At 43.0% G+C, this 21016-nt stretch overlaps 1 protein-coding gene across 1 annotated transcript in view; it reads left to right on the forward strand.

Annotated features, from left to right (window-relative positions):
* The window catches only part of LOC143998093 (voltage-dependent T-type calcium channel subunit alpha-1I-like), a 1330488-nt gene that overhangs the window by 893893 nt on the left and 415579 nt on the right, over positions 1 to 21016 (forward strand). Inside the window, exon 9 of the mRNA XM_077493843.1 lies at positions 3387 to 3538. Within this exon, the coding sequence (XP_077349969.1) occupies positions 3387 to 3538 (152 nt within the window). The remainder of the gene's footprint in view (positions 1 to 3386; positions 3539 to 21016) is intronic.

The raw sequence follows: 21016 nt of genomic DNA on the forward strand, positions 1-21016 counted from the left end.
CATGCTGGAGAGGCTGCTTGGGGGAGGGGTCATTTGCTCATATATGGTGGCTTTGCCCTAAGATACAGACATTCTGGGGTAAAGTAATCGAAACTATTTTTGAAATAACTGGGGAAAGGATCAGGAGGGATCCATGGGTATGTTTATTTCATGATACAGAAAAAGGGGAGAGGGAGTATGGGAATTCCTTGATCCCCTGTTTATTAAATGCTGCTAAATCACTGATACCGCTAAGATGGAAAAGATCGGATCCCCCCTCAATGAGGGAATGGGCAGAAAGACTAGAAAGGATACGAATTATTGAAGAGTCAATGTATAAACTGGATAATATGGAGGAGAGGTACCAGAATAAATGGCATCTCTGGGTATTATTTGGTAAAACTGAAAATTATTTGAAGATGGTGGAAGGTTAATCAAAAGAAATCCCATGGAGCAGGATCGAGTGAGAGAGGGGAGGGGGGGGGGGGAGGGAGGGTAAAGGAGGATAACCTTTATAAGCGCTGATGCTGTATTTATTATTATGTGGAATGGTTTATATATGTTTTATAGCTGTTTGTAAATTTTGGATAACTTCAAAAATAAAGAATTAAAAAAAAAAAAAAGAATCTTAATATTATTAAATTTTAAAAGAGGGTGGAGGGGGGAGGAATAAGATAGGGTCTGGAAGATAAATAAGTTAGGTAAACGCAAATAACATTTTCAATTTTTTTTTGTCCTTTTCTCCTTTAATTTCTTAATTTAAAGTCACCAGAGAATAAATACGAGAGGAAAGGAGAAAATAGGTGGAGGACATATAAGTAGGAAAAAAGGGGCACTAAATTTAATATTGGGAAAATGCTCTCACAAGGAGGACAATAACACGAATACAGGTAAGAACACATGGAGTAGGAAAATATCAAAGGTATTAAGAGGATAGGAAAAAGTATATTGGATATTGGTAGTGGTTCTTCCCCCACTCCCCTTTTTTTTTTCTCTTTTTCACGTGAAGGATTTAATGGGTAATCATGGGCACAGATGGAGATGAATTGAGAATTAGGTGGAAGAATTATAAGTAGGAAAAGAAGCACACTGAAATCATTAAGGGGTAAAAATGATTTTACACAAAAGATATAAATGTGAATATAGGATTGAACACACGTAGCAGAATAATTAGCAAGAGGGAAAGGGAAACGTAAATTAGAAAATGGGCAATTTTTATTAGAATCGAACCGACGCCTTAATCTTAAAGAGAATATTGAAAGATAAGATATTGGAATTCAAGATGTTTCTGTACATGGATAGAAAAAATGTTTAATAAAACTTTGAATTATAAAAAAAAAAAAAAAAAAAAAAAAAAACTACTACTAAAACTATGTACCTTTTTCATACTCAGCCAGGAGGAGGGTGTAGAATGCAGCAGCCAGGAGATGGCTGTGGAATGTGGCAGCCAGGAGGAGGCAGGGGTAAGTGGAAGTGGAAGACTCAATCACAAGTCCCTCCCCTCTGCCTTCCACCCAGAAGGGGGGGGGGGGGGAATGTGGAGGAGTCAGCACTCAAGCTAATTGGGGAGGCTTCTGCGGCCCTCAAAGCCACCCCCACATATCAAGAGGCCTTTGCCGCCTTGGCTGTGTGCAAACTGCAGCAAACGGAGGAGGGGGCAATACCTCTTGTGTGAGGAGCTAATTATACAAACTCTGAATAAGGGGTTGAAGGGCCAAATCACACAAACACCACACTTGTGTGACTTGGACCATGCTCCTCCTCCTCCTGCCACACCTCCAGCACCACAGCCACAGCCTGGATGTAAGCGTGGAAGGAAGACCAGAGATTGATGGCCTGGGTTCAGTGTGGTCTGACAGAAGATGCAGGCTCTTGTATGACCACAGCCTGGGGACATAGATGTCATCTGCTGCTGTTCGGGGTTTCTTGGACTTCCGGACCAGACTGTTCTCCCTCAGATATGTACTCTTCAGGCCACCAATTTTTGCGTTTAAATAGTTGATGTGTGCCCTGGGGGCCAAAGGCTTTGCTAATTTCCCCAGTTTCTCCAGCGCTGCCTCCCTCTTTATTTGTTTGAGACACCTAAAAAATATTTTTTTTTGGTTCAAGAAATACTTGCCTATGGCTTTTACTTGAAAAAGGACAGTTTATTTTGAGTAGGCAGGTACATTTCAAAAATACAAATCAAATTAAGACAAGGGGCACCAACACCAAACAACCTCCTACAGATTAAAAAAAAGAAAATAATAAAATAAAAAGATAATAATGGTGTTGTGGTAAGTTGACACACAAAACACACCAAAAAAATTACGAAGATTAGCAAAATGTCATACAGGGAGACCACAAAATTTACAGAAAATAAAAAATGATTGTGGAGATCTGAAGAATTAAAATATTGTCATGAAATCAGGAAAAAGAATAAAGAAATACATTTTGGAGAAGTGTGTGTGAATATGAGCAGCAAAACAACTTCATTCTTGTAGCATTATAAAGAAAAAGAATGCACTGCATTAAACAATTTTTAACATTGCAGCGTGACAAATGTGCTATATCAATTATGAACGGTAGTTTTACCTGATCGAGCACTTCCATCTCAGAATTTATTCTGAGAATGCATGGCACTTTGTCCATCGGACTAGGCTACACACGATCGGAATTGACGTGCATCATGTTGTCAGAAAATTTTATATCCAGCTCTCAAACTTTGTTGGTCGGACATTGACGGAAAAAGTCAGATGGAGCCCACATGTTGGAATGAGGCTTACTGTGTTGTGTGCTCTGGAATGGCAGGTCAGCAAACCCAGACCGTGATCCATACCTCCCAACTGTCCCTGATTTGGAACAAAGTCCCTCTCTCCCTCTTCCCTCATTTGTTCCTCATTTTGGTCTGATCTATATAGTTTTATATAAAATGCACTTTTTATCTTTTAAAAAGTGTTTCCCAGTGCTACACTTTTCATCCAGTTTCTAAATTGCTGCATTTGTACATTTCCAAAGCCAAAATAAAAGGAATAATAGTGGTAAAAAAAAAAAAAAAGACCACTTAAGGGTTTAACTAATCATTTTATTGGTATAATTTTCCTTTAAGGGGGAGTGGCAGGGTGTGTGTCCTATGCCTACATACTGTTGCTAATAAGTGTCCCTCATTCACATCTTAAAATGTTGGGAGGTATACGTGATCTACCATTCACCTGCCCATGGTCAACTGGTAGATCACGATCTACAGGTTGCTGACCCCCTGATGTAGTGCATACCATACAGAACAAAGAAACATAATAGGCACAAATTATAAAAATAAAAATAAACACGCAGTGCATTGTAATTACACAAAGATAACCAGTATACATCTAGTTCTGAAACTAGTTCTTTATTCCTAATTGCTGTCACATTTTTTTCTCTATTTACAGCCTGAAGAACTCACTAACATTCTGGAGATAAGTAACATTGTGTTCACCAGCATGTTTGCTCTGGAAATGATGCTCAAACTTTCAGCTTTTGGATTTTTCGACTATCTCAGAAATCCATATAACATTTTTGATGGAATTATAGTCATTATAAGGTATGTGTCTTTTTTTCAGTATCCTACACTTATTGATGGCATTTCACACTGATTTGCACATTTTGACTAAAGCCCCATCAGATTTTCAGATTTTTGTCTTCAGATTTACCAAAACCATGTAGTACAAGGGCCCGCCTGATTGCAAACAAATTGAAACTCCTAAGGTTTGACCTCATATTATATGGTTTTGGTAAATATGAAGGAAAAAATTCAGCAGAAAATCTAATAGTGTGTATGGGGCTTTACATTATTATTGTTATTGATCAGTTCACCTTTGGGAACCTGTTAGATGTGCCACCCGATTTTAGGGTGGAACATCTAACATGTTCCCAGTGCTGCTGCTGCCACCTGCTGCCCTTCTTTCCTGTGGCAACAGTAAGGGGAGAAGTTCCTTGTACTAGTTGTTACTGTTTGAAAACAGCACGGTCCTGTTATCATGGTTGTACAGGTTTGGGTACTTATTTTCATATTTGGTGGGATTGCCCTATTGCACAAGCCTTCTGGAAGGAAATTTTTAACATTGCATGTAAATTACTCATAATAAAAATGACATCTGGACCCTACAATGGCCCTACTCAATTTAAAACCAGAATTCTTATTGCATACCCACTTTAAATTGTTGATATGGCAGTGAAACAAACGCTGGCGAAAGCGTGGAGATACTCGACTTTGGAAGTCAGGGAGACAGAAAACAATGTAGAATACTATGATACAAGCAAAAATGTTAGCTCTTGAAACGGACCAATTCCCTAAATACGAAAAAAAATATGGCAACCTTGGATAGAATTTTTTTTGCCATCAACATTTAATAACAGAGTACTATTACCACGATAGTAAATTTGATAGGTTTTGTTTCAAATATGGTTGTTCAAGGACGTTGTGGTTGCTCCCGACCAAACCCTGCAGAACTCATTACCTTTTCTCTGTACATCTCCCTCTTGCCTTCTACCCTTCTTCCCTTATCTTTATTTATATCCATATTTACTTCTCGAATTTGGAAGCTCCCACATATGCTACCTATGATCATATAGCATTTTTACAGTTATAATTGTAACTGTATAAATTAAGATATTTCATTCAAAAACAGATCAACAGTTGCTTATAACCATTACTTTTTTTAAATATATAATAGCAATCTATACTATTCTTTGCATTTATTTAACTGAGCTTCATTAATTTGATAACAGATTATATTGTACACTTGTATAATTTACCTTTGAATACATAATAAAATATTTTTACAAGGAAAACAGCAGGGTCCACACAGCTGCATCAATCATACACACAGCTCTGTGTGTCTCAGTGAACTACAAGCCCCAAAATCCTTAGCAGCTGTTGCCTTGTAGCTCTCATTTAACTACCATGGCACTGTGGAGTACTGTGGTAGTTCATTGAGTCTTTCTGTCAGGGAGTATCAGCTTACCTGTATGGGATGTATGGGTAGGCAGATACACTGGCAGTGTGCAAGAGACCTGCATGGCATCTGCCGATCGCTGGTGCAATGCTTTGCAGCACAGGTGTCAAACTGGCGGCCCTTCGGCTGTTGATAAACTACAACTACTCATGAGGCATTGCAGGGCTGGCAGTTACAAGTATGGCTCCCACAGGCAGAAGCATGTTGGGACATGTAGTTCTTCAACAGCTGGAGGGCCACCTTGCATTTTTTTTTACTTGCAAAAAAAAAAAAGAAGTGCATTTATTATTATTTTTTTAGAAGTAAAATTATACTTTAAGTTATGGTATTTTACAGAAACAATACATACAACAATGTCAAATTATGTAGTGCTACCCCTGTGAGGGCTGCTTAACCACTTACAGACCGGACCATTTTGCGATTCGGCACTGCGTCACTTTAACTGACAATTGCGCGGTCGTGCGACATGGCTCCCGAACAAAATTTGACGTCCTTTTTTTCTCACAAATCAAGCTCTCTTTTGGTGGTATTTTATTACCCCTGCGGTTTTTATTTTTTGCGCTATAAACAAAAATAGAACGACAATTTTGAAAAAAAAAAAAGCATTATTTTTTACTTTGTTATAACAAATATCCCCCAAAAATATATAAAAAAAACTTTTTTCCCTCAGTTTAGGCCGATACGTATTCTTCTACATATTTTTGATAAAAAAAATTGCAATAAGCGATTGATTGGTTTGCGCAAAAGTTATAGCGTTTACAAAATAGGGATAGTTTTATGGCATTTTTATTAATAATAATGGCGGCGATCAGCGATTTTTATTGTGACTGCGACATTATGGCAGACACATCGGACATTTGAGACCATTGTCATTTATAGAGCAATCACTGCTATATAAATGCAGTGATTCCTGTGTAAATGTCACTGGCAGTGAAGGGGTTAAGTGTTCCTAGGGGTATGTTACTAACTGTGGGGGACTGGGCTTTCATTTAGTGAACACTCAATCACATGGAGCAGAGATCAGCGTCACTAGTTGCTAGGCAGAATGGGGACATGCTGTTTACAACTGCATTTCTCCATTCAGCCGCCCCATGAGACGATCGCGGGTATGCCCGCGGCGATCGAATCCATGGGATCTGCGGCCGGACTCACGGGGGTTCGGACCGACACGCGAGTGCGCCGCCGCGCTCGCGATGGCAGGGGGCAGCATTAACGATTGGACGTACCTGTATGCCAATATGCCTGCCCGTGCCATTCTGCCGATGTACATCGGCATGCGCTGGTCGGGAACCGGTTAAAGATACTGTACCCCGATGATTGCACTGACCTTGCACGTCTCCTGACACCATGGGTTCAGACATTCTATTAAAGAAAGATGAATGCAGACACAGAATACTTTAAAGTAGACTGAAAGGTGTTAATTAAAACCTTTGCTGTAAACATTTGGAGTTAAGATAGATCAGACCAAAACATATGGTTAGTATTGTACACTTTAAAAGAACAGGAAAATAAAGGTTCCACAGTCAACTCCCAGAATAAACAGTATAACAATGGTGACCAATTCTGGCCTATGGCTGCAGATCAGAAAAGGGTAGTGGAATGACTACCGTATTGAATCGGCGTATAACACACACACACTTTTGTCCCCTTAAAATCAGGGGGGAATTGTGGGTGCGTGCTATACACCGATCCCCCGCTGATCTGCGCTGTCTGCGGAGCGCCGCCTACATTTATTGAGCCAAGCCGAGTGTACTGTGTACTCCGCTCTGCTCGCAGTCATGCCCAGGCCCACTTCCTAACCTTTACGTCCCGGTGTTGTGTCCATCATAGGAGCCGGGCCAAGGGGCGGGACGTGGCGCGGCGTTACTGAGAGCGGAGCCGAGTAGGCTCAGCTCGGTTTATGTCGGCGGCAGGAGGAGCCGAAGATCTCGGCAGCGGCTGCGGTAAATTTAAAACTAAACCATGCTGCAATTTTGGGGAAGGCTGCAGGGGGACAGTGCAAGGCTGCATATATGGGCATTTAAAATGTATTTTTTTTTCCCTTAAACTTCCCTCCTAAACTTGGGGTGCGTGTTATACATGGCGTGTGTTTTACGCCGATAAATATGGTAATTATGTGTAGCAGTGGGCTCCTGAAGAGCACGCACTATGCGTTTTTCAAAGTTAAACTTAACCCAAACTGCAGTTTGGTTTGGGTCTATTTGCCTAGATTTGACTTCTGTATCGGTCTGACTGGACTGTGAGATGTTCAGCCTGGCCACAGGGGGCACTGTCCCAGATGGCGGGCGTGGAACTATGGTCTGGTCAGGCGCTTAAATTGCTCTCTTTTGGAGTCAGGTTAGTGGGAGTGGCCCTCTCGCTGTGCCCTCTGGGAGAGGGTATTTAATATGCGGACGTCACGTGGTTCGGGGTGGAGGAGAGGCAAGGTCAGGGCAGGCTATGAAGGGGGTGCAGGAGATGATCCATGCCACAGTCAGGGCAGTCCTGTGCCAGTGTCCCAGTGTGCCAACCTGTACTTGAGCCCCTCCCTCTGCCGGCCCTTACCCCCACCTATGCAGGGCTCCACTGCGGTGGTCTGGAGATGCCAGTCCAGTGCTGATCCTCAGCCATGGTGCTGGCACTGCCTGCTGATTGGCTTCTCCACTGCCATCTCCCTCACTGACACCAGCACCGCGATAGAGACTGAGCACTGACACCAGCACCGTGATAGAGAGCACTGACACCAGCACCGTGATAGAGAGCACTGATACCACACCAGCACTGATACCAGCAACTCGCTGCAAAACCCAAAAATACACACAGGAGGGTACGGGCATATAGTGCGGAGTGCTTTTTTTGTACAATGAAGTGAGCCAAAGGTAGAAAAAAAAGAAAGGTCAGTGTGCTTGATTAAATAAATAGTTTATAGAGTTATGCATATACATGGTCTACTGGTCACATGTGTTGAATTCCTCCGAGATCCATGCCTCATTCATTTTTATAAATGTGAGGTAGTCAACACTGTCGTGAGCTAGGCGAGTGCGCTTATCGGTCACGATCCCACCCTGCTGCGCTGAACGTCCTTTCAGACAAGACACTGGACGAGGGGCAAGCCAACCAGTTCGATTGCAAATTGGGCAAGCTCTGGCCAGAGGTCAAGCCTGCCCACCCAGTAGTACAGGGGTTCATCACTCCTCAGAGCGTCCACATCGGCCGTTAACCCGATGTAGTCGGACACCTGTTGGTCTAGGCATTCCCTGATGCTGGTTCCGAAAGAGACCTGTCGATGGGTCTGCTGAAAGAATGACCTCATATCAGAAGTCACCAACACATCTTCAAACTGCCCTCTTCTTGCAGGCGCTGTTGGATTGGTACTCGCAACCCTTTCTCTGGGAGTGGGAATTCCTCCTCTGCCAGTGCACGCAAAAGCAGAATGCAATGAAGTGCTCCATTCTGACAGCCCTCTGTGATGGTGGTAACATTTCCGCCATTTTGTGTTTGTACCGGGGGTCTAAGTACGTTGCCATCCAGTACTGGTCTTTGACCTTTATGCTTTTTATACGGGGGTCCCTTTTAAAACACTGGAGCATGAAGGCCCCCCATTTGCACTAAACTGGAAGCGGTGTGGTGGCCTGGCTCCTGCTCATCATCCAGGATAATGTCGTCCTCCTCGTTCTCCTCTCCCCATCCACGCACAACAGGGATCCCAGAAAGGTTTAAAGCATGCTCTTCTTGCTCCTCCTCATCCGCTCCGGCACCATCCTCCTCTGACTCCTCTTCAGACTCCTGTTGACTTGTCTCAGATAGAGTAGCCCCCCTGGGAATTCATCCAGCATTGCGACTTCCTCATCTTCCTGCTCCTGCTCCTCCACGGCTTGATCAATGACACGACGCAATGCACGCTCCATAAAGAAGGCATAAGGTACCATGTCACTGATGGCGCCATGGCTGCGACTGACCAGTTTGGTGATCTCATCAAATGGCCGCACAAGTCTGCAAGCATCGCGCATGAGCAGCCACTGGTGCGGTAAAAAAAAAAAAAAAAAAAAACAAGCTCCCCAGAACCTGTTCTGCTGCAGATTTCATACAGGTAGACGCTAACGGCATGTTTCTGCTGAAGCAGCCTATCAAGCATATAAAAGGTTCCATCGCGTCGGGCAATTGCAAATAAGATGTCTGACCGGCAGATTGTGTCGCCGCTGAATGTCAGCAAGGCGAGCCATGGCCGTGTAAGATCTTCTGAAATGGGCCGAGATTTTCCTTGCCTGCCGCAAGATGTCCTGGACCCCAGGGTATTTGACAACGAATCGCTGCACGACCAAGTTTAAGACGTGTTCCATGCATGGCACGTGTGTCATTTTGCCCTGTTTCAATGCGCTAAGCAGATTGCCACCGTTGTCACACACCACTTTACCAACTGTCAAATTGAGCGGTGTTAGCCACTGATCTGCCTGTGAACGCAAAGCTGAAAGGAGTGCAGAGCCAGTGTGGCTCTTGGCTTCCAGACACAACAGACGCAGCACAGCATGGCAACGTCTCACCTGGCGTGTCAAATAGGTTCTGGGGAGCTTGGGCGGCGCAGCGGGAGAGACACTAGCAGCGGAAAAGGAGGAGTCAGCCGAGGAGGAGAGTTAGGAGGATGGAGTAGGAGAAGAAGAGGCAGGCCTGCATGCAATCAGTGGTGGTAAAACCAAATCTACACGGGTGCCACGGGTTACATGCTTGACGGCCATCAGAAGGTTCACCCAGTGGGCAGTAAAAGTGATTTACCTTCCCTTCCCGTGTTTGCTAGACCACGTGTCTAGTCAGATGTATCTTGGCACCGACACTGTGTGCCAGAGATACATTCAATTGCCGCTGAACATGGCCATATAGCTCTGGGATGCCCTTCTGTGAGAAATACTTCCTTCCTAGGACCTTCCATTGTGGTGTTCCACTGGCCAAAAATTTTAAAAAGGCCTCTGAGTCCACCACTTTATATGGCAGTAGTTGGCGGGCTAACAGTTCTGACAAGCCAGCCGTCAACCGTTGGGCAAGAGGGTTATCCGGTGTCATCATTTTTTTACGCTCAAACATTTGGCCCACAGAAGCCTGCCTTTTTGCAGAAAAACGTGAGGATGACATGATGGAAGGTGGAGTGGAGGACAATTGTGAGGAGAGAGGAGAAGGAGAAGTAGAAGACAAGGCTGGACAGTGAGAGCCTGGAGTGTGGCTTTGTGTGTTCCGTTGCTCCCACTGGGCTCGGAGATGGCAGCTCATGTGCCTTCTTAAGGCGGTCGGCCCTAGGTGAGTGTTGGGCTTACCGCGACTAATGCATGGACTGCAAAGGCTGCAGATGGCAACACTATTGTGAGCAGTGGACACGTTTAAAAAAGTCCACACTGCGGAGCCATGTGCCGGCATCCTGGGAGCGCCAGATGTGACCGTACATGGTTGATGCCTCGCTCCTGATACATTAACAGTCTGCTTTGTCCCTCCTGTGCAATCCAAGTTCTGCCTGCTTCTCCTCCCTATCTGCTGGTCCATATCTCCCTCTGAACTCCCCTCCTCTTCCTCTTGTGGGCACCTACGTGACATCACTAGACACATCATCATCGAGGTCACCTTCCCCATCGCTATAATTAGAGATCTCGGAGTAGGCAGCAACACCGGGGACCAACCTCCTCCTTGGGCTGATCTGGGTACTGTCGTCAGACTGCTGAGTGGCGGTTGTTGCTACCTCCTCTTCCTGATCCAATGTCCAGAGTGGCTGCGCATCGGCATTGTCTTGTAATGGATCAGAAAAATTCCTGCGACTCAAGCGGAAGGTATATGGTGGTGTTGGTGATAGTGTCTTTGGGGGTGCACACAGCAGAGAGTGAAGGAGAAGAGGGTGCAGATCGAGAGGATGAGGGTGCAGAAGAGTAAGGCTGAGTGAGCCACTCACCAAGTCTGGTGCGTCCTTTGACATAATCTCACACGCCTTCTGCAATTTGCCACTTTGGCTCAAGCCTGTTGCTCCTGCCCTACCCCTACCACCCCTGCGGAAGGGCCTGACTCTTCCTCTGCCTTTCATTTTTTAAATGACCCTGTGACAAAAGTCTCTAGAGATGTGCAGTATGTATGTGCAACGTATATTATGTTGACCTTTGTGGACCTAGTAGCAAGTGATTTGCAGACTGTCCCTGCTCAGAACATCAAACTGTCCCTCAGTCCCTACACTGACAAAAGACAGCTGCAGAATCGATCAGCAGTGCACTCAGCAATCACCAGCACAGCAGTGCACCAGAACCCTATATATACTGTACACCTATACCAGTCCTTAAAAGGACTTTTGTGGACCTAATAGCTAGCGATTTGTGTCACTACAGTCTGTCCCTGCTCCACACAGCAACCTCTCCCTACACTGACAAAAGACAGAATGTAAAATGGCCGCCAGATCAGGTCTATTTATAAGGTAGGGGGAATGTCCAATTGTCCATGTGCTGAAATGTCTCCATTGGCTGTCCTGTATCCCATGATGGATGTGTCATGGTTCAAAGTTCTTCACAATGTAAACAAATATGGCCGCTGCGAACAGCGCCAGAAATCAGCCGGTTTTGCGAACGAGCAAAATTCGCCGCAAACCGCAAGGCCATCTCTAGTGCTGATTACATGGTCCTGGTCCTCCTGACCAGCCCCCAGGAATCCAGATCCTCCCGACTTTAATGCCTCAGGGCTGGCTAGCCCAAGGCAAGAAAACTAGAGGATTCTAAGGTGGTTGGGTGCCGTCTCCGGTTCAGGAGAGACCCATTATACTTCAAGCATTGCAGGGGAGGACTCTTTAGAACACCACGTACGGGTTGGTTTTCTTAACAAGAGCCCGGAAGGGCTGAAGTAACCGAGAGAATCCAGTCTTGTGGATATTGCCGAGCAGGCTGAAAGATCCAGGTATCCTACAAGTGCTCTACAGCTTAGTTTCCTTACGTGTTCTACAACAATGTCTGTGACAAAGACTTTGTTCCTAAGTAAGCACCTTGTTGGCTGCTGGCCGTGAGAGAGGGACTGTCCAACCTGAGTGTTCATCCAGCTGCGAATGGCTATTCTCTGGATGCAAAGTAAGCAAGTTCTTTAACGTTTATGGACTTTGACATTAAGAGTACCTGAACTTCCTTTCCCAACCCTCTGATCCGAAACTGAAAGACTGTTCAATGGTTTAAGTTTGCAAATAAAATCCATTCAAGTGGATCTATTGTCAGTCTCAAATTACTGGGCCATCTACCATGGGACATCCCCAAGACGTGAAACAAGGAGAACGGAAGGTAAGCTAAAAAATAACCAGCAGCGCTTTTGGGGGTTAGTGCTACATATGTAATTCTAGATCAAAAAGCAAGTAAGGAGAAAGAATGGACTTTGTAGGCACCAATTATAAATATAACATAATCATTTATTAAACACAAAAGGGAGTTTTCATTAAAACGTTATTTTGCAAAGTCAATACATGCAAAACTCTGTCATTGCTTTTACTCTCTAAAACAGCAGAAAAATGATATCAAACATCATATTAGTCCTGCAAGAGTGTATGGCATGTAGAAACACGCTTGCTCTACATGTTTCGCATAGGAATGCTTCATCGGGAGCTTACTAGCTATTCTACAAAAGGAGGGGGGGGAGAGACATAAGCATATAAAAAATACAAGAAACAATAAATAATCTAACAAAGTACATGGGTAGAGTGTTCCACATTTTTTAGCAGAATTCATCCAGAAGGTAAACATGCAGCAGATACCCATAAGTGACATGCAACAGGCGATTTGAGGTTGAACATGGGGGTGTGCCAGTTAGAAAACAAAGAAAAACAGAAAAAAAAAAAAATATAGGAAAAAATTATAAATATTTGTAGAAAACAGCAAGGGTATATATCCCCATAGAAAATTTTCAAAAGCTGCCCCAAAAAATCTATATATATAAAAAAAAAAAAAAAAAAAAATATTATATATATATATATATATATATATATATATATATATATATATATATATATATATATATATACTAACTACCCCAAAAAATATAAAAAAGTATGGAAAATTTTAAATAAATATCACATTCCATATAAATTCAATGAAAAAAGTAACAAAAATTGTGATTTATCTGCTAAAGAGGAAGGAACAAACAAAGTTCATAAAAAGTCCTCAGTTGCAATCCATTCCAAAATACCACGGTGATTCCACTCAAAGACTGCACACAGGTGCCCGTCACCTAGAAGTGAGTGCGTTTACCAGATGGAAGCTTAATCAAAGCCTTGTATGCAAATCATCAGTATCCACCTCCTTAGAACTTGTATTCATAGATCAGCTAACCACAATGAAAGGCAGCGTTCCCATAAATATATACCTCGTTCAGCGATCCCAAATAATGCTATCAATGGCTCCAAAAAGAAGAGGAAACTCACATAGTATAACACCGTTTGGAAAATTTATTTTAAAACATAAATGTTGCACTTACATTGGCATCCATTCAGATACAGCATAAAAAATAAAACATAGAAAGCCGGCCGGCATTCGGGAGCCCATCCTCCCTTCGTACAATGTGATATAAAAATACATAATAAAAAAAAAATCAAGAATTATCTATAAAAGCATTAACATAAGTGTCAATGTTAAGTCCATGTGGGGCATATGATTTTAAACGGTGAATCCAAGCCATGTCAAGCTTTGAGATCTCCCTCACCAAGGAGCTCCCCCGCCAGTGGGGTTTGAACTTGTCTATTCCTAAAAATAGAGTTTTAGAAGGGTCCTTATTATGAGACACCAAATAGTGTTTAGACACGGAATGATTGGGAAAACCAATCAATGTGTTTGTGATATGCTCATTAAGTCGTACCTGTAATGGGCGTTTAGTCCGTCCCACATATTGCAGCCCACACGGCACTGCAACATGTAGACCACCCATGTTGTGGCACATGTAATACATGGCTTAATGATATAATCCATCCCTGTGACTGTACTTTTAAACGTGGTAGTACGTCTCCGAGAACATGAATTCAGAGAACAGACCCTACATCTCCCACATTTATAAAAACTGGTTAATTGATCGAAGAAACCCACACTCCTCACGGATGGATCAACAACATTTGGCGCCAAACGATTTCTCAACGATGGTGCACCCCTAAACACTATTGTCGGTCTCTCAGATACCACATTTTTCAATGCCGCATCACTATTAACAATGTGCCAATGTTTGTTAATCAACTTTTTTATGCACCTCTGTTGGAATGAGTAAGTGGTTACAAAGGGGACACTTCCCTGGATGGCATTTTCCCATGGACCTTTCTCAACCAACAGATCATGTCGATCCATATTGGTCACCTCATTGATAGTGTCAAACAAAAAATCTTGTTGGTACCCTTTCTCGAGAAATCTCGAGGTAAGGACTTCGGCCTGTGTCAAAAATTCTCCCACTTCTGAACAATTGCGTCTTAATCTGATATATTGGCTTTTGGGAATCGACCTAAGCCAAGGGGTATGATGGCAACTATCAGTAGGGATAAAAGAATTCCTATCTGTATCCTTAAAAAACGTAGAGGTAACAAACTGATCTTCTTTCACAGAGATTACCAGGTCCAAAAAGGTACCAGTTACTTACCGGTAGCTGTCTTTCTGGGAAATCTTCCAGGACGGCACACCTGAGAGATTAGAGGCTCCTCCCTACAGGAAACATAATCAATCGACAGCTGTTTTAAGTCCCCACCCTTCCCCTTGATCCTCAGTTTGTAGAGAAGTAACTCCTGAACCCGGTTCACAAGGGAAATCATTCCTCATAGGTACTCACCTTCTAGTGTTCTACAATTTTCCCTCCTCCAATGGGCGGGAAGTAGGCCTGCCATCCTGGAAGATTTCCCAGAAAGATAGCTACCGGTAAGTAACTGGTACCTTTCTCAAGTCATCTTCCAGGACGGCACACCTGAGAGGATAAACAAGTACCTCAGGCCTACCTTAGGGTGGGGCCACTGCAAGACCCTCTTGGCGAACCTTGGTTCTGCAGTGAGCTTTACCTCCACTCCATATGCTTAATGAAGGTATCTTAGCTGGATCATACGGCTGATCTGCTCCACAGATGTCCCTGCCTTTTCCGCTTCGGATGCAGTATCTAGGTGAAATGGGCTCTTAAAGATGGAATCAGAAAACATGTTAAACTTGTAGGTTAGCAATGTTGCCTATCTCACACATCTAACAACCATGGCCTATTGTTATATATAAATGTTCTCCTTTCTTTCTACATTTACACTAATCATGGTGAGTTCATTTATATATTTTTTGATTATTATTGATTTAACTAACATCAAACACATACTAGACGTTTGACATACATTGAGCAACACTAGATTTATAAGCACATTCACTGTATCAATTATAGATATTTGATCAGGTGCATAATATCATATGATCAGTAATGATGTGAGATACGCATCTGTAGCGTTAGGTTATTGTCTATTAATTTGAAATATTAATTTAATTTTGATATTTATTTAATTTATTCTATCACATATGGATTTTTTAGATTTTTAATTTAAATACATACATATTTCTTGTCTCTTTCTTTCTCCTTTTTTATCAAATGTGAGTCAGTCATTATACAATAGAATTAGTGAAGGTTTTTTTTTTTGACCCCCTTTCATCTGTGGGGATGCGCCATTATCCATAAAGGTATATGAGGTACAGAGGTTTCCTTCTGATCGGTTTTTTAGCCAATTGGGTTTGGTTTAGGGCTTTTTGGCATCAATTAAAATGGTGTTTGACCAGATCTCGCATCTCAGAACGAGGCTTGGTTTTGTTTTGGTTATAAAAGGTGGTGCGTCGCTGCGCTGCCCGTTCCCCATTGACAACGTAATTTGTGACTAAACGCGTCTGGAAAGGCACGCAGTGATGCCATCACGTTGTACGAAGGGAGGACGGGCTCCCAAATGCCGGCCGGCTTTCTATGTTTTATTTTTTATGCTGTATCTGAATGGATGCCAATGTAAGTGCAAAATTTATGTTTTAAAATAAATCTTCCAAACGGTGTTATACTATGTCGGTTTCCTCTTCTTTTTGGAGCCATTGATAGCATTATTTGAGATCGCTGAAGGAGGTATATATTTATGGGAACGCTGCCTTTCATTGTGGTTAGCTGATCTATGAATACAAGTTCTAAGGAGGAGGATACTGATGATTTGCATACAAGGCTTTGATTAAGCTTCCATCTGGTAAGCGCACTCACTTCTTGGTGACGGGCACCTGTGTGCAGTCTTTGAGCGGAATCACCGTGGTGTTTTGGAATGGATTGCAACTGAGGACTTTTTATGAACTTTGTTTGTTCCTTCCTCTTTAGCAGATAAATCACAATTTTTGTTACTTTTTTCATTGAATTTATATGGAATGTGATATTTATTTAAAATTTTCCATAATTTTTTTTATTTTTTGGGGTAGTTAGTATATATAGTTTTTTTTTGGCGCAGCTTTTGACATTTTTCTATTGTGTGTGTGTGTGTGTGTGTGTGTCTCCCCCTTAGCCCTTGTACACACGGTCGGAGAATCCGTCGGAATGTGTCCTATCGGACCGCGTTGTCGGATAATCCGACTGTGTGTGGTATGCATCGGACTGATTCCGTCAGAATATCTGTCGGACCAAGTTTTCCAACATGTTGGAAATATTTTCCGACCAACTGGTCCGATAGGACATACTCTGATCATGTGTAGAGAATTTTGATCGGACAAAGTGCCACGCATGCTCAGATTAAATTCCTACATCAAAGCTATTGGCTACTAGCCTGAACGTAGTCCCATCGTAACGAAATTATGTCATCACGTTCTGAAATATCGGATTTTTCGACAACTTTGTCCGACCGTGTGTATGCAACAGTTTCGGACAAGATCCGACGGACAAAATCCGACGGATTTGGTTGTCGAAATGTCCGACTGTGTGTACAGGGGCTTAGAGCTGCGACCTTTATTTTAGATTATTGTGTATTTTTATTTTTCACTCTAGCGCGGTTTATATTTTTTTTATATATATCCCCATATCAAGGCATCCATTATTTGAGAAAAGGTAATAGTAAAGATAGCAGATTTGAAAGAAAAAAAAAAAACAATTCCTGCACAAAAACATAAAAGCAGATGAGGGAAGATAGCAAGTAGTATTATTAGCCAAAAGCCTCTGCACATAAATCATACAGGATCTATCTCATAGGTAGCCAGATAGTATATAGTATTGATACAATAGTACTCAGCATAAACAGACCACACAGTGACCTAAAGCACAGAAACCTATGATAATAACGGATTAATATATAGTACCTAGTATTCATAATAAAAAGGACATAGAGGTGTTTGACACTTAGCTACTCACACCTGTTAAATAAACTAAGATGAATGAATCAAAGCCATCTGGTATATTAGTTAAAGAGAGACAGACGGTGTGTTGGGCTCCTGGTAATTGACCCTAATACACACAGTTTTCTATCTAAAAAGCAATAGAGCTGAAAGGAAACATGTATCCAATGACTGCATCTGAAAGGTAAACAAACAGAGATATTGTAGCAATCTAGGAATTGAAAAGAACAAGTCCAAGAAGCAACAAAGTAGCCAAGATAGTCCTTATAGTGAGATGAAGGGAATACACACCTTGATCTGCAGAAAATTTGTAAGCAGCTGGCAGCAACAGACCAACCGACCACCTGTGAAGGATGCCATAGTGTAGAGCTAGACAGGGCTGCTCTATATACACACCCCAGACAGGTGTGTGGCTGATTGCCACATCACCTGACTCAACCATCACAAAGGTGCACACCCACATTCCTTAGTGGTCAACAGTCAGAACTGCCACTGATGGAAAAATCCCACTTAGACCAGATGTAACCCATCAAACACGGAGGGGACAGCAAAAGGGGAGATAGTGGGGCAGAGGATGGTTGGCCTGTAAGATGACAAGAACAATTAGGGGGAGGAAAGAAGGGAACCACTGACCAAAATGCACCCCACGCCGCAATCACAGATTATATAAATACCGTATTGCGGCTTTCTGACGGCACGCACAACCATCATACCAGCATGTAACAGGGATCCAAAGCACGATACCAAGAGGATATCCACTGCAGGCTTCTGGAACAAAAAGCCATAAAATAAAAGTTAGATGTAGTATATACTAATGTATAAAACATGTATAAACCAGCAAGTAAATAACAAATTGCAATCAAATCGCGGGTTACAATAACAAACTCAATATAGATCTAAACCAGGCACATACGACCGAGGCAAGGCATTGGATGACACTCATATCACCAACAATTGTATAATAAATCAAAGGTGGCTCCTCCACATCCAATGTCACGAGCAGGGCGTTGGGAGGGACTTTGACACCCTTGATATGCTTCAAGAGGTCCAATGTGTTGTCTACTTAATGACCTGTACTTGCGGTATTTTTTATGTGGGCAAAACTTTCCGCCAGTTACGACAACAAATTAACGATCATGTCTATTGGTCCTTCAGTGGAAACCTGCATTACATCAGAGGGGGGCGGGGTCACCTGTACGTCACTGGGGAAGCTCGGCTTTCCCCTTGCTTCAGAGGGGGGCGGTGTCAGGTGACGGGTGGCCCCGTCCTCCTCAGATAAGAAGTGTCAGGCTGCTGGGATTCCCGCAGTGTCTCCACCTGTCCTTCCATCCTGTCTCCGGTGGAGACAGGATGGATGCGCTGCGCTGGAGGGAGAGATCACCCATCACTGGACCCTGGAGAGATGATCATCCATCGCTGGATAGCAAGAGTGGATTACCACCGCTGGAATCTTTTTTTTTTTTAATAAAGGACTTTTCCCAATGGTGTGTGTGTGTGTGTGTGTTTTTAAACATTTTTTTACACTTTCTTTGTGAAATAGTAGGGGTACTTTTATACCCTCTTACCATTTCAAACAGGGGGGGCGGGATCTGATGGTCCCCTTGTTAAGGCGGGCTTCCAGATTCTGATAAGCACCTCGCCCACAGACCCCCACAACCACCGGCCAGGGTTGTGGGAATGAGGTCCTTGTCCCCATCAACATGGGGACATGGTGTATTGAGGGGTCACAGGCCCCCAAAGCATCCTCCCAATGTTGAGGGCATGTGGCCTGGTACGGTTCAGGAGGGGGGGTGCTCTCTCGTCCCGCCCTTTTTTCCTGCGGCCTGCCAGGTTGCATGCTCAGATAAAGGGTCTGGTATGGATTTTTGGGGGGAACTCCACGCCATTTTTTTTTTTATTTGATGCGGGGTTCCCCTTAATATCCATACCAGACCTGAAGGACAATTGAATTTGGGGGGAACCCCACTCTTTTTTTTATATCAATGACTTTCAATGACCGTTATCTGTATTATGGGGAGCCGACAAATCATTATAGCCGCGAGTGCTTTTAAATTACTTTTTTCCCTGCAGAAATGACACTTTGTGCAGGGACAGTTCTAAGCACGGGAAACATGCACCCCTTTACAGGCATACTATACATACCCCCTAGGTACGAAATTTAAAGGAATATTACACTTGTATTGTTTCACTTTAAGCATTATTAAAATCACTGCTCCCAAAAAAACAGCCATTTTAAAACTTGTTTTGCATTGATACATGTCCCCTGGGGCAGGACCCAGGTCCCCAAACACTTTTTATGACAATAACTTACATATAAGCCTTTAAAATTAGCTCTTTAGATTTCTCCCATAGACTTGCACAGGGTGTTCCGCAACTTTTCGAATTTGCCGCGAACACCCCATATTGTGCGGTGAACAGGCAATGTTCGAGTCGAACATGACTTTGACTCAAACTCCAAGCTCATCCCTACTGGCCACATGTTCCTTTCCCTTGGGGGCAGAAAAAGGGAGCAAAGGAGTTCTGATGTTGAAGCAAAAGTCTTAAATCTTTAGCTAGCACAATTGTTGGGACCCAAAGTAATAGTGTAGCATTTACATCCAGTAGCACCCATATATAACAGAGGTCTCCTCATAGAGCTCTAATGGGTGATGCAAGATAAATGTGTCTGGCAACCTGATAAATTACAAAACTCCTATTGAAAACTAACCCAGTGAATATTTGAACAGTATAAACATGGTATGGAAACACTCACGATACCTATAGCAAAGTAATTTGCTTGAAAATGTCAACACAACATTAAATTATAAGCCCCTGATATTTACTGGCAGATGAAAAAAAATCACAGGTTTTTACAAACTGTCAGTAAATTTACTGGCAGTTGGCATCCCTGCTTCCCCTGTCCGAATTGCTGCCACCAGGTGAAGGACTATTTATTTAGACTCCCAGTGTTCTGTTCTCTCCCACCAGCCATCTGGAACTTGTAGTCTGAAATGGTCCGGCTCCAACAGAAAACTGTGCTTTCTTTATTATACATCACTGGCCACAGAGTTAGGCTAATATTTATTACCTACTGGGTTATACGCCATCTCTAGGTGAATGGACACTGGTAGACAAAGTCTTAGACAGGAAGTAATCCCCTATATAACCTCTCCCATACAGGAAGCATTTCAGTTTTTTACCAGTGTCGGGGATGGGCACGTTTGTTGAGCTCTCTGAGCTTCAGATCTTTAGTCCGACAAACGGTTCTTAAATAAATCAAAGGATTGACCAATCGGATCCATTTGACACAGGCTTATATGCATAGATAAATGGTATCCAAGCCTTGCAAAGAAGAACCTGCAAGGTTTTGCCTGCAATGCGACCCCCGGGTGCTGGACCCTGCGTAGTGGAATGCTGGACCCCAAAGAGATAAGGCATTCCTGCTGGGTGCTGTACAGTTACAAGGAAGTGGACCCTAAAACATGAAAAGAGTAACCAGTCCTTGAAGGTCCTCAAGTGACAGGAACCCGCCAGGATGGGTGAAGATTGGGCTTTAGTTTACTAAGGCTGCCCTGTGCTTGGACAAGTAAGTGAAACTCCCTTATTTACATATTGTGGGGTGCCCCAGTGATTGGAACAATCAGTAAAGCTAGCTAGAGCCTGGACATCTGTGTGCAGTGACCAAAAGAGGAGAGTTTTGGGCTAGCTGTGAGTGTTTGCAAAAAGTACCTTTTTTTTCCTTCTTGTCTGGCTGTTTTTCTTGCATGCAAGGCT

This window comes from Lithobates pipiens, unplaced genomic scaffold (assembly GCF_037356315.1).
Source record: "Lithobates pipiens isolate NorthernLeopardFrog02 unplaced genomic scaffold, aLitPip1_a1.2 Scaffold_19, whole genome shotgun sequence".
Classification (NCBI taxonomy): domain Eukaryota; kingdom Metazoa; phylum Chordata; class Amphibia; order Anura; family Ranidae; genus Lithobates; species Lithobates pipiens.